Source organism: Rhinolophus ferrumequinum, chromosome 15 (assembly GCF_004115265.2).
Source record: "Rhinolophus ferrumequinum isolate MPI-CBG mRhiFer1 chromosome 15, mRhiFer1_v1.p, whole genome shotgun sequence".
Taxonomy (NCBI): domain Eukaryota; kingdom Metazoa; phylum Chordata; class Mammalia; order Chiroptera; family Rhinolophidae; genus Rhinolophus; species Rhinolophus ferrumequinum.
In genome coordinates, this window is record NC_046298.1 from 37,882,923 (window position 1) to 37,897,202 (window position 14,280).

Consider the following 14,280-nt stretch of genomic DNA (forward strand, 5'->3'; position numbering starts at 1 on the left):
AAGGCCCAGAGACGTTAAGCAACCTATGCAAGTCACACAGCTGATTTGAACCCAGGTGGTCTGATTCCAAAGCCTATAATTTGTTGGGCACCTTGTCTATTCCAGGCCTCTCCCACTCCTCTTATCCCAACCCTAACACCTCACCTTCCCTCCAAGCATGTCCCTATAGGAGGGGATATAAGTCACGTTCAAGTGCCTGACCGGAAGGGTTTGATTTTCAGTATGTCACCGTGGGCATGTGGCTTCACCTCTCTGTGCCTCAGTTTCCTCATCTGAGGAAAAGGGGATAACAATAGAGCCTGCCTCATAGCATTGTTGTGAAGATTAATTAATATATGTGAAGTACTTAACACTGTCCTGAATAAGTACTCAATATGGTTCCTGTTAGTAGCAGTAGTAGAAGTATTATTCCCGGGTGAACTTGCCGTCCCGCTGTAGCCAGGCCAGAGCCCTGGGCCTCCTCCTGGATATCTCCCCACCCCACTCCCCAACCTGTCAGCCTCATGGGCTGTCCCCTTGGCTTCCTAGACGTCCTTCCACCCACTTCTCTCCTCTCCACGGCCCACACTGCTCCAACCATCATTATCTCTTGCCTGCAGAAGAGCAACAATATAAATATTTATTACGTATCCACAATGTGCCAGGCATTTATATAAACTATATAACATTTAGTAGTTTATGAAAGTGACTTCACTGAATCCTTATGAGGTATTATGAGTTAAGTAATGTTCAGATCCTCACTGCACAGAGAAGAAAAGACTCATTCATTCATTCAGCAAACATTTCCTAAGCCTCTCCTCTGGGCCTGGCTCTAGGCTGGGCAAGCCTGGGAAAATGGCAGAGACTTAGGAGGCCCAGGTCCTGTCCTCTTGGAGCTCCCAGGACATAGGGGAGACAGACCCATTTCCAGATAATCCCTTAATTCTGATGATGCTAAATCTTTACTCGGCCGATGTCAGTCTTAGAGTCAGGGTGAGGTAATGGGGAACAGGGCTCAGAATAGCAAGAAAGGTCAGAAGAATGTGCTGGGGGTCTGTTCTCCAGAAGAGGGGTCACAGCGCAGGCTGGAAGTGACTCTGGGACTCACAAACGTCCCCTGCTCCCAGATTGTCCTGCCTCCCCATCTGGAGCGTATTCGGGAGAAGCTGGCAGAAAACATCCATGAACTCTGGGCACTGACTCGCATCGAGCAAGGCTGGACCTATGGCCCGGTAAGGGGCTGCCTGCAGCCTGAGGGAGTCAGGCTAGAGTTGCTGCGGGGCAGTGAGCATGGCTCACTAACGGAGGGGACAGTGGCTGGGGGAAGGGCCTTTAGGGCACTGGGAGAACTTGGGTTTGGGGTGGCAGAAGTAAGGGTGGGAGGTTAGGGGTCATGGTCTAGGAGTGTTGTGGGGACGGAAGTGGAACCAAAGACTTGACCCCGGGGTTTCTCCAGGTTCGGGATGACAATAAGAGGCTGCACCCATGTCTTGTGGACTTCCACAGCCTGCCAGAGCCCGAGAGGAATTACAACCTGCAGATGTCGGGGGAGACACTCAAGTGAGGGGGGTACCATGGAGCAAGGGGTGGGCCTGACTGCTGGTGGGGAGGACAGCAAGGCGAGACACAGTGAGACAGACTGAGAGAGAAGATGAGAGAGACAGACAAAAAGAGACAAAAGAGAGCCAGAGAGAGAAGGAGGCAGGGATTGTGAGGCAGAAACTGACAGAGAGTGAGAAAGAGACCAAGGCAGAAAGCAGGGTAGTCAGTGAAGAGAGAGAGACAGAGAGAGAGAGACAGAGAGAGAGAGACGCAGAAGGAGATGGAAAGAGGCAGATGGGAAAAAACAGACACAGTCAAAGAGATAACGAGACAGAAACAGGGAAAAACAGGAATCAGAGAGACAGACTGAAACAGAGAGGTAGGGACAAAAACACCCAGAAAGCCAGGAAGAGATGTGGAGAGAGCTGGAGAGCCAGACACAGGCGACAGGGACTGTGGGAGAGGAGCCAGGGGAAGGGGCCTGTGTGGTGTGACCCGTCCCCCTGACCCCTGCCCTAGGACTTTGCTGGCACTGGGCTGCCATGTGGGCATGGCAGATGAGAAGGCGGAGGAAAACCTGAAGAAGACAAAACTCCCCAAGACGTGAGTGTGGGCAGCAGGTCCCACCTGGGGAATAGAATGAGGGGCGGGGGTACCATGGTGAGGGTTGGAAGCTCGAGGGGTCTTGTGGGGAGGCTGAGGTCAGAGACGAAGGGGCTGAGGGTTAGGGTGAAGATCACAGGGTCAGTGGTAAGTGCCCTGGGGAGGTGTCAGGGTTGGGGAATCAGGAGTTCTTGGGCGGGGGATGGAGTGGGTTGGGACTCAGGGTCGTACTCTGCCGTGGAGGCAGGAAAATGAGTGAGCAGAAGACGTTTCTCTAAGGTAGAGGCCAGGGATCAATGGAAAGAGGTGAGGAGCTGTTGGAGTTGTAAGTAAGGGAGCTAAAATGATAGGTGAGCGGTCAGAGATCCTGGGTTCAGAGGTCAAGGACTTCCAAGCCAGGAATGTGGAGCTATAAGGTCCTGGGGTCAAAGATAAGAAACCTCAAAGCTAGAGGTGAGAGGTCAGAGTGTTCCAGGGTCAGAGATAAGGCTCCTCAAATCGAAATAAAGGGGTCACAGAAACCGGAGGTCAGTGGAGTGAAAGCCCTTGCTAAGGTCACAGGATTGGAGGTCAGGTATCTCAAAGCTTGTTCAAGGGAGTCATAGAAGCCTGATGTTACAGATCAAAGGTTAGAAATTCCCAAACTCAGGGCTCCTGAGATCCTGGGAACAAGAGTCAGAGGCAGGGACCCCACAGCACAGAGCCAAGAGTGGAGGGGAGGGTCTCCTCGCCATCCCCGCCGTACCCACAGGTATATGATGAGCAACGGGTATAAGCCGGCGCCCCTAGACCTGAGCCATGTGCGGCTGACACCGGCGCAGACAACACTGGTGGATAGGCTGGCAGAGAACGGGCACAACGTGTGGGCACGAGACCGTGTGGCCCAGGGCTGGAGCTACAGTGCTGTGCAGGACATCCCCGCACGCAGAAACCCTCGCCTCGTGCCCTACCGCCTGTTGGACGAGGCCACCAAACGCAGCAACCGGGACAGCCTCTGCCAGGCTGTGCGCACCCTGCTAGGCTATGGCTACAACATTGAGCCACCTGACCAGGAACCCAGTGAGTGCTGACCTCTGGCCCCTAACCTAACACCTACCCTGACCCCGACCCCTGATCTCTGACGCAACGTAACTCAGCCCTGGATGGGTTACAGCTACGACATGGACCCCTACCCCCAACCCTGACCCTTACTTGACCACGACCCTGAACCTGATCTTGACTAATCGTGACCTAATTCAAGCTGTGCCTGGGCTATGGCTACGCACCGAGCAGCCAGAGCAGGAGCTCAGTGAGCACTGGCCTGACTTCTGACTCCAGTCCCTGACCCCAGCTATGACCTCTAACCCCTGACCTCTGGACTATAGCTACAACATGGAGCCACCCAACCAAGGCCTCAGCCTCTAACCACACTCCTAACCTGACCCCTGACCTATCACGGACCCCCATTCCCAACCTTGACCCCCCACCCCTGGCTGTGTTCCTCAGCCTTCGATTTCTCAAGCCCTGGCTCCAGCCCGTTTCTATCCCCTCCCTGACCCTGACTCTGATTTCCTCTCTCTGATCCGGCTCTCGACCCTTGATTCTAAACATAGACCTTCATCTTGACCCTTAACCCCAGACCGTGACCATGACTGACGCAACTTCCTCCCTCTGTGTCTCTGCCAGCATCTCTTCTCTGAGACTCTGACTGCCAAAGACAAGAGGGGAGGAATCTCACTCAGTAGGTCCCTCCTACATTCTCTGACTAGTCGGAGATGTTCCAATTCTTCTCCTCTAACACCAAGGAATTGTTCCTCTTCCCCAGCCCCTCAAGGTCCTTACCTTCTCTGGTCTCTCCCACTAACGTTTGGTGTCTTGGGACCCACCCCCCCACCCAGCCTCTTTGACTCTGCCCGGCCCCATTTATAGGTCTGGTGGACAGCCAGTCCGCTGGGACCGGGTACGCATCTTCCGGGCTGAGAAATCCTATGTGGTGCAGAACGGCCGCTGGTTACTTTGAGTTTGAGGCAGTCACGACGGGCGAGATGAGAGTGGGCTGGGCAAGACCTGAGCTGAGGCCTGACACGGAGCTGGGAGCCGAATGAGCTGGCCTATGTCTTCAATGGACACCGCGTGGGTACTTTCCCTCGGCTCCACTCTGCCAGGCCCTGTATTCCCTCCCACAACTCCTACACTCCAACCCTGCCTCTATCTGTGCCCCACTCTGTTCACGCATCCCTGCATCTACCTTACCACTCATCCATCCATCCATCCATCCATCCATCCATCATCCATCCATCCATGTATCTATTTGTCTGCCTTTACTTTCTTTCTCCCTTGCATCAACCCATGGGGACTCAGCTTTCATTTCATTCTTCTATCCAAACACCCTGCTTCCCACCCTCCCATCTCATTATTCACTTACCTATTACGGGGCATAGAGGTACATATGGGTCTGTATGAGGGACCCTAATAGGCCCATTTGTCATTTCCATCCCTCCACTTGCTGCTGCCTGCAACCTCCCACTACCACTGTAGTGGTCTGCATAACCCCAGCTCCAGCTGTGGACACTGTAGAGAAGCCAGGCAGAAGGGGTGAGATACAGAGATTAGTGGGAAGTGAAAGCATGAAAACCTGTCCCTTATATTCCAAAGCTCATGGGTGCAAACGTGGGGAGAGATGGGGGACAGTGTGGGGTGACCTCTTCTGTCCCACATGCCTTGCATGTACGTCTTTACATGTCTGTTCTTGTTTCTGTACATCTCCGTTTCTCTGTGTCTCCCCCACCCCACATTTTCCCCTTGCCTCCTCACAGGGCCAGCGCTGGCACTTGGGCAGTGAGCCATTTGGGCGTCCCTGGCACTCGGGTGATGTCGTGGGCTGCATGATCGACCTCACAGAGAACAACATTATCTTCACCCTCAATGGCGAGATCCTCATGTCGGATTCAGGCTCCGAAACAGCCTTCCGGGACATTGAGATTGGGGATGGTGAGGCCTGGCCTAATCGCCCCCTTCTGGTTTCCTTCTGTCAGATCTAACCCTACACTGCGTCCTCCAGCTCCCCCTTTCCCCCCTTCCTCCCACGGTACCTCCTCCCCACAAACTGCCCCCGCCCTGCCCACCTATCCTCACCCCTGCCCATCCATCCCCTCCCACCAGGCTTCCTGCCCGTCTGCAGCTTGGGACCTGGCCAGGTGGGTCACCTGAACCTGGGCCAGGACGTGAGCTCCCTGCGGTTCTTTGCCATCTGCGGCCTCCAGGAAGGCTTTGAGCCATTCGCCATCAACATGCAGCGGCCGGTCACCACCTGGTTCAGCAAAAGCCTTCCCCAGTTTGAGGCCGTGCCCCTTGAGCACCCCCACTATGAGGTGAGGAGCAGCCACACTCAGGACCCTCTGCTCTGCCTCCAAACCTCATTCTTCCCACAATTCTCTTCTCCGAGTTTCTCCTTTTCTTCCATGTTAACCCATAAGCCATGTACAAGGGGGTGTCAGGGCAATGGGCTCCCAGGGCTGCCTGGTAGGGTGTCACCTTGGCAAACCACAACCTTTCTGAGCTCCAGGTACCTCACCTATAAAACTGGGGAAGGGAGAAAAGAGAAACTGGAGTAAGTGACCCCAATGGAAATTTCCAGTCCTTGTAATTAATTACCTGATCCTAGAACAAAGTTTAAAGAAATGTAAATCCTTGGGTACCTTTTGACATTTGCCTTAGTAATTGTTATGTTTGTTTGTTTTTAGTAGCTCTTCATTAATCTGTGCATCCTAATTTTTAGACGCTAGTGCTTCTCTTTCCCAAGGTTTAACGCAGGGTCAGACTCTGATCCTAAGTATCCCACGTTGACCAGAATGATAGTACGTTGTGCCTGGGGTAGTCCTCTCAGTCTGGGAAGAACTTGAGCTCCGTGTGACTGAGGTTCAGCTTTAGAATCAGACAGATCTGGAGTTGGCCTCGTACCTGCTGTGTGGCCTGTTACCTTGAGCATGTGACAGTCTCTTCCTGAGCTTCAGTTTTCCCATCCGTGGCAGTGTTTGAATCTCCCTCTCACATAATCTTCCTCTTGCTCTTTTCTGAATCATTTGAGTAAGTTGGAGCTATCATGTCTCTTTGCCCCTAAATAGTTCAGTACACATTTCTTCAGAACAGGTTATGCTCTTACAAGACCTGCACGCAGGAGTTATGAAAATCAGGAAATTTAACACTGATACGTATTATTACCTAATTCACAATCCATATTCAAAATCTGTAAATTGTGGTAATAATGTCCCTTTTTGTTTTTTTTGGTGTAGGGTCCAATCCATGATTACATGTTGCATTTCATTATGTCTTTTTAGTCTTAAGATAAAATGTTTTTGAGTCTTTCTTTGTCTTTCATGGCATTTACATTTTTGAAGAGTATAGGCCAGGTATTGTACAGACTATCCCTCAGTTTGGGTTTGTCTGATGTTTCCTCATGGTTAGGCTCGGGTACTGTGTATTTGGCAGCAGTGATGCTGTGTCCTGCTGCTGCAAGATAGCAGGACGTGCATGATGTCACCGTCTTATTACTGATTATGTTAACTGACTATTTGATGAAGGTGGAATCTGCCAGGTTCCTCCCATGCAAAGTTACTATATTTCTCTTTATAATTACTAAGTAATTTGTGGGGAGGCATTTTAAGACAAGGTAAAAATGGAAGGGTTTTAAGCAGGGAAATGTCCAGTTTAGGTCTGAATTTTGGAAAGGTCCCTATTGACAGTGGATTGCAGGGAGCATAAGTAGAAGCAGAGAGACCAGAGAGGTGGCTGGACCGGGAGGTGGAAGGGATGTGAGCCTCCCAATTCCTGCCACTGCCAGATTGTATTCTCAACCCAAAGAACAGAATGCTAGACAGCAGTGAGCCTGAATAAACTTACCGTATACACAACCCTGTGGCTGAGTCTCACAGACATATTGTTGACTGAAAGAAGCCAGACGCAAAAGAGCACATACCGTGGGATCCCATTTGTGGGAAGTTCAAGAACAGGCAAAGCTGATCTGCGGTTTGATAAATCAGGAGGGTGTTAGTGTGAAAGGATCATGCAGACATTTAGTTACTTTGCACACAAATCACAGGAGGGAGACGGTCAGTAGCCGGCTGTCAAGGAGCAAAGGCCAAACAGGATTAATAAGAAAGAGGAGAGAGAGCAGACTGCAGACAGTCTGGCAACAGCCAATTTTAGTTACACAGTTTTGGGGTGAGTTCTTTGGCTGGCAAGGAGGACAGACGTCTGTTTCAGTAATTGGTCCCTGAGGAGGTCAGCTTGGGAGGGGCATCAAAGAAAGGGAAACGCTCCAGTTGTTTATGGAGTCTTCAGAAAACTTTTGAGAGTCTGTACTTGGCGGGCACAGGACATACATCTACCAGCTTCTGTCTCTCAGTTAGGCCAGGTTGTGGCATTTCCCTCATCAGGATCCTTCACGGTCTTTGAGAAGGTAGTGACTGAAGAGGCACCAAGGAGGTTCCTAGGGGCTGATTGTTTTCTGTTTCTCTTTCTGGGTGCTGGGCACACAGGTGTATTCACTCTGAAAACTCATTGTGCTGCACACTGAGGATGTGTGCGCTTTTCTGAGTGTTATGTTTCCACATATAAGTGTAACAAAAATTTTTCTGGGGAGATTTTATAAAACTCTGACCCTTCTGGGCTGGGCTGCTCTCCCTAAGAGATCAGGATGACAAGGCCTTTGCTCTGTTCTCTGCTGTGTTCCCAACACCTGGAACAGTGCCTGACACACAGTAGGTATTCAGTAAATATTTGTAGGATGGAAGGATGGATGAACAGGTGGATGGGTGGATGGATGCGTAAATGGGTGCACAGATGGATGGTTGGATGGGTAGACAGATGGGTGGATGGATGGAGGGATGGATGGATAGATTCATGGATGTACAGGTGGATGGATACAGGGATGGACAGATGGGCAGATGGATGGATGGACAGATGGACGGGTGGATGGATGGACACATGGACAGATGGATGGATGGATGGGTGGATGAAGGACAGGTGGGCAGATGGATGGATGGATGGATGGATAAAATAGATGACTTGATCTGGGGTAAGGTCTGTGCATAGGTAGGTTTTGAAAGCTCCCCAAGCTTCAGTGTCTGACCAGAACTGCCACTGTACAAGGTGCCCAGACAAAGGGTAACAGATGGCTGAACACACCTGATGGCCAAGCTGTGTGCCCCTCAGAGAACTCATCCACCCAGAGGAGGGGACACCTTTAGCTGATTCTTACACAGGTACTCTAAGGCCTAATGGTGGCTCTTTGTGTAAGCAGGTTTAGGACCAACGGCCTAGCCTGCCCGCTAGGCTCAGTGCTTCCTGCCCCCACCCGCAGGTGGCCCGTGTGGATGGCACTGTGGATACACCCCCCTGCCTGCGCCTGACTCACCGCACCTGGGGCTCCCAGAACAGTCTAGTGGAGATGCTCTTTCTCCGGCTGAGCCTTCCAGTCCAGTTCCACCATCATTTCCGCTGCACTGCAGGGGCCACGCCCCTAGCATCCCCTGGCCTACAGCCCCCTGCCGAGGATGAGGCCCGGGCAGCAGAACCTGACACCGACTATGAAAACCTGTGCCGCTCAGCTGGGCGCTGGGGTGAGGCTGATGGGGGCAAAGAGGGAACTGCCAAGGAGGGGGCGCCTGGGAGCACCCCTCAGGCTGGGGTAGAAGCCCAGCCTGTCAGGGCGGAGAATGAGAAGGATGCTACCACAGAAAAGAACAAGAAGAGAGGGTGAGTCAAGGGTTGGGCAGGGTGGGGCCTGCGGTCTGTCCTAGGACCCCCAGTTAGGAATCCTCAATGACTTGAGAAACCCCACTGTATCCCAAAGTAGCCCCATATATGCTAATGAGTAGGAATACTGAGGAATCTTATCATGTCTCAAGTGGATGCCATTATTTTCCTGAGAAGCTCTAATTTCCCTGAGAATGTAAAATTGGGGTGCCACACTGTATCTATGGAGAATTCCACTGTTCTTGGGGTATCTGTTGGGCCTCAAAGCATCTTACCCAATGGACTTCATTAACCGTGGACACTAAAAGGAGCACCTCAGTATCTTGGGAGAGTTGACTACACCCCAAGGTATCCCAGTGAACACCAGTGGTCTTCTAAAATAGGGTAATTTCTGTGTCTCAAATATACCCCAAAAAAACTATTTCAAGGGAGACCCTCAAAAGGCATTAAACTTGAATTGAAATGAAATCTAATTTCCTCCTACTATGGTAGTGGTTTTCAATGGGATGTATTTTGGGGAGTGTTTGGAAATGAAAGAAGATTTGGGTTATCAGTTTTGGGGGTGCTGCTGCTGGGGTCTCCAGGGATTCTTCCTGCTTTCAGTGTACAAGTCAGTGCCACACATGAAGAATTTTCTTTTCCCAAATTCTTTTAGCACCCAAATGAGAAATGCTGACTTAGGGGGACCACTATATGCCCAAAAGGGAACCTCCACATTCCCAGAGGCACCTCTAACACTGGGTGACCCGGCACCCACAAGTACAGAACACAGTCCCTCCTGAATGGATTAGGTTGGCACAGCTGGAAACTCCATTCCTCTAGAGGCGAGGCCTTGGGTATTAGAAAGAGGGTGTAGTTAGGATGGATGTAGGGGCCATGAATGTTGTGCTGGGAGGACTGGGGGACCGAGCTTGAGATCTGATTCTCATGCAACCTCTCCCCACCACCAGGTTCTTGTTCAAGGCCAAGAAGGCGGCCATGATGACCCAGCCACCAGCCACGCCCACTCTGCCCCGACTCCCTCGCGAGGTGGTGCCTGCTGATGACCGCGATGACCCTGAGATCATCCTCAACACCACTACGGTGTGAACCGGGGCCCTCCAACTTTGGGGACCCCTCTGCTTTCCAAATTTCATGCTTAATCCCCAGTAACTGCCCATATCAGGGAACACCTCAGTATACACAGGAGACCCTATAATACAGCACATACTGATTTAATCTTTTGAACCCCTAAATCCGTAGAGCTAGGGGCCTAAAAATTGCCAGGAAACAAGGAAGCTATAAGGAACATTAATATAACTCTCAGGGTTCCCCAAATCCAAGGGATAAACCGTTATAGACTTGGGTCTCCAATATTTGTGTTCATCCGCATAAACTTAATACCTCCAAATTTAATAACTATTCTAGTATATTCCTGGGAACCAAAAATTAACAATTTTCCCAATATAGTTTTGGGATTCCCCAAGTCTGGAATATTTTCTGAGACAAACAGCCTAATGGTTAGGATCATGGGTGACCTGGATGCCACTTGGGTAAGTCACATCACCACTCTATGCTTTCTCGTCTATGGAAGCTCTATGGTTTTCCAAATAGTAAAGTGGGGATAAAAATTATACCCACTTGATGGTGATTGTAGGAATTAAGTGAGATACTTTGTAAGCTAATTAGTGAGCTATTTGTCAGTCAGTATTTATTTGTAACTTTGCTGCAATCTGGGGAAGGACCCAAATTTGGGGTTATCACAAAATCGTCCCAAAGGATTCCCAAAGTTAGACAGAAACAAAGGGACATAGACCCAGGGAGTCTCAAATCCGGCAACTCCTTATTAAATTCCCAGAAGACACTGAGAATCCAGAGAAAACTACTTAGAGTCCCAGGGAAGCCCTGTGTCACCATTCTTCCAGAATGACCACTGGTACCCCCTTTGCCTCTCCAGTACTATTACTCCGTGAGGGTCTTCGCTGGCCAGGAGCCCAGCTGCGTGTGGGTGGGCTGGGTCACCCCCGACTACCATCAGCACGACATGAACTTTGACCTCAGCAAGGTCCGGGCAGTGACGGTGACCATGGGGGACGAACAAGGCAACGTCCACAGCAGGTGCCGGCACGGGTGGGGACTGTGGGAGGCAGGCGGTCAGCGCTGGGTACCTGGCTCAGAAGCTTCCCTTCTTCTCCTCCTCCTCTCTTCTGTTTCCTCCAATGCCTCCTGCTCTGTTTTTCCCTTCTTCCTTTCCACTCCAGTAATCCTGCATCGCACCTCCGAACTGCGCGCTGCTCCCTTTCTTTCCTTCCAGAACCCCCCACCAGCTTCTAAGAATTCTAGCTCCAAGGGGCTCACGTCTGCAGGTGGTAGTCTGGGGAAGGGCTCTGAAGGCATGGTATTCTAGGAGCTCAGGGAAGAGGGTGCCCAGAGTGCAGAATGCCTCGGCTGAGGATTCATGCACTCACCACCACCCCTGTCTCTTCCAGCCTCAAGTGCAGCAACTGCTACATGGTGTGGGGCGGGGACTTCATAAGCTCCGGGCAGCAGGGCCGGATCAGCCACACGGACCTCGTCATTGGCTGCCTGGTGGACTTGGCCACTGGCCTAATGACCTTTACGGCCAATGGTAAAGAGAGCAACACCTTTTTCCAGGTAAGCTCAGCCCTGTGCAACTTAGCACTAGCATCTTTGTGTCCCAGTATACTGGCACAACTGTCCTAGACACCCCTGGAGGCCAGACCCTAGAGAGACAGGACAAAAACAGCACCTGGTCAGAGCTGGGAGGCTCCTGGGAGACCGCCTCATTGAACCACCCATGGAAATGAAGCTTAGAAAGGACAAGACAGAGCATAGCCTTGACCTTAGATAGAGGTCCATATTACCTATGGGACTAGGTGCCACCAGTCGCTGCCTTTCACCAATGGGAACATGCTGGGGTGGACCAGAATCTAAGGTGGGCTTTTCCTTGTCAACACTTGATTATGAAAAATTTCAAACATACAGCAAAATTTAAGGAATTGTACAGTGAACGCCCATATACCTACTACCAAGAATCTACCATCCACGTTTTACTACACTGGCTTTTTCACATATTTATTTACCTAGCCACTCATTAATCCATCTAAGTTGGATTTTATAAAACTTTATTTTAAACGGAGAACTTTAAAAAGTACAAAAAAAGAATAGCGTAACGAATCTCCATGCCCCTATTCCACAGCTTCAACTATCACCCACTCACAGCCAGCCTTGCGCCAGCCTTTTCTCCCACACTCACCTTCACTTCTGTACCCACTGGATGACTTTGAAGGATATCCCAGACATCATGTCGTGTTGTCTCTTTTCAGTATACATCTATAAAAGATAAAGTTTTTTCCTTTAAAAAAGCATAACCACAATACCACTATCACCATTAAAAAGTGCTAATACTTCCTAAGTATCATCAAATATCCAGTCCATGTTGAAATTTCTCTGGTTGCCTCAAAAACATCTTTTTACCATTTGTTTGAATTGGAATCTCAATAAGGTCATATATTTTAATTGGTTGTGATGTCCCTTGAGTCTCTTTTCATGTGTAGATTTCCCCCTCCATCTCTCTCATTTTTCTTTGAAATGTATTTGTTGAAAAGACCAGGCTGTCTGTGCTATAGAGCTTTGCTCCTCAAAGTATGGTCCCTGGACCAGCAGGGTCTGCATCACCTGGGAGCTTGTTAGAAATGCAGAATCTCTGTGAAAAGATGATCAACATCACTAAGCAACAGAGAAATGCAAATTAAAACAATGATTATCACCTCACACCTGTCAGAATGGCCATCATCAATACATCAACAAACAAGTGTCATCAACGATGTGGAGAAAAGGGAACCTTCGTGAACTGTTGATGGGATTGCAAATTGTGCAGCCACTGCAGAAAACAGTATGGAGGGTCCTCAAAAAATGAAAACTAGAACTATCATATGACCCAGCAATTACACTTCTGGGTGTTTATCCAAAGAAATCCAAAGCACTAATTCAAAAAGACATATGCATCCCTATGTCCGTTACAGTATTATTTACAATAGTCAAGCTAAAGAAGCAATCTAAGTGTCCATTGATAGTCAATTGGATAAAGAAGATGTGATACAAAACACACACACACACCACACACACACACACACACACAGAGGAATATTACTCAGCCATAAAAAAAAAAGAATGAAATCTTGCCATTTTTGACAACATGGATGGGCCTATAGGGTATTATGCTAAGTGAAGTAAGTCAGACAGAGAAAGACAAATACCATATGATTTCACTTACATGTGGAATCTAAAAAACCAAAATAAACGAACAAACAAAACAGAAACAAACTGATAGGTACAGAGAACATTTTGATGGTTGCCATTATAGATGGTTTGGGGGGTTAGGGGATATATCAATATTATTGTAGCAACTATGTGTGGTGTCAGGTGGGAACTAGACTTATTGGGGTGATCACTTCATAAGGTGTATAAATGTCTAACCACTATGTTGTACACCTGAAACTAGTATAATATTGTATAGGAACTGTAAAGGAAAAAAAATTTTTTAAGAAAAATGCAGAATTTCAGGCCTCTCTCCAGACCCACTGACTCAGAATCTGCATTTTAACAAAGCCCAGGGGATTCTCATGCACGTTGCCATCTGAACAATGCTGGCCTAGTTCCCCACAGTCAGGGTCTGTGGTGTCATTTTAACATTTTCCTCTGTCCCCTGTTTTTCCTGTAAACTGGGAGATGGGTCCAGAGGTGTGATTAGACTCAGGTTTGGTTTTGGCAAGATTGCTTCCCAGATGGTGGTGTTTGTGGTGATGGAGCCTGGGTGGGTTCCACTGGGAAGGTCGAAGGGGCTGGAGGGAAGGCGCAGTCAGAGAACGCTTTCTGGGTTTTAGAGAATGAGTACACTTAGAAGAGAAACAGGAATGGCATTCACAGTGGGGGACATGATGTGAGCAGAGACCCAGACCACAGGTTGCCCTGAGGAAGTTGGAGGAGGTTGTCCTCGCTGGATCAGAGGTAGTGTAGCCCAAGAGGCACCTCAGGGCCCCTGTGGAGCCTGCAGAGCCGAAGCTTGGATCTTCAGACACCAGCAGGGTCAGGATGGGGTGATGAGCCCCAGAGTTTGGGTTCTAGAGTCAACACCATGTCCAGCTCACCTTCCTCACCCTGTCCTCTTCTCCCTTGCCAGGTGGAACCCAACACAAAGCTCTTTCCTGCTGTCTTTGTCCTGCCCACCAACCAGAACGTCATCCAGTTTGAACTGGGGAAGCAGAAAGTACGAGTGCAGTGATGGAGCATGCTGAGGCGGGAGGTGCGGGAGGCCAGGCTGGCAGAGTGGCCAAAGGGGAGGGGCAGTCGGGCGATCTCCTCGGAAGCAGGGGGGCAGGACAGAGGGTAGGGAATCCTGACCCGTGCCCCATGCCCCCA

The 14,280-nt window shown here is 49.9% G+C and overlaps 1 protein-coding gene across 1 annotated transcript in view; it reads left to right on the forward strand.

Moving 5' to 3' along the window:
• Nucleotides 1-14,280, forward strand: part of RYR1 (ryanodine receptor 1) — a 110,268-nt gene that overhangs the window by 20,565 nt on the left and 75,423 nt on the right. The window contains 14 exon segments of the mRNA XM_033127196.1: nt 1,107-1,211; nt 1,436-1,539; nt 2,041-2,124; nt 2,876-3,187; nt 4,033-4,114; nt 4,116-4,205; nt 4,207-4,236; nt 4,920-5,094; nt 5,266-5,474; nt 8,465-8,859; nt 9,810-9,942; nt 10,796-10,956; nt 11,328-11,493; nt 14,042-14,128. Of these exon segments, the coding sequence (XP_032983087.1) occupies nt 1,107-1,211; nt 1,436-1,539; nt 2,041-2,124; nt 2,876-3,187; nt 4,033-4,114; nt 4,116-4,205; nt 4,207-4,236; nt 4,920-5,094; nt 5,266-5,474; nt 8,465-8,859; nt 9,810-9,942; nt 10,796-10,956; nt 11,328-11,493; nt 14,042-14,128 (2,133 nt within the window).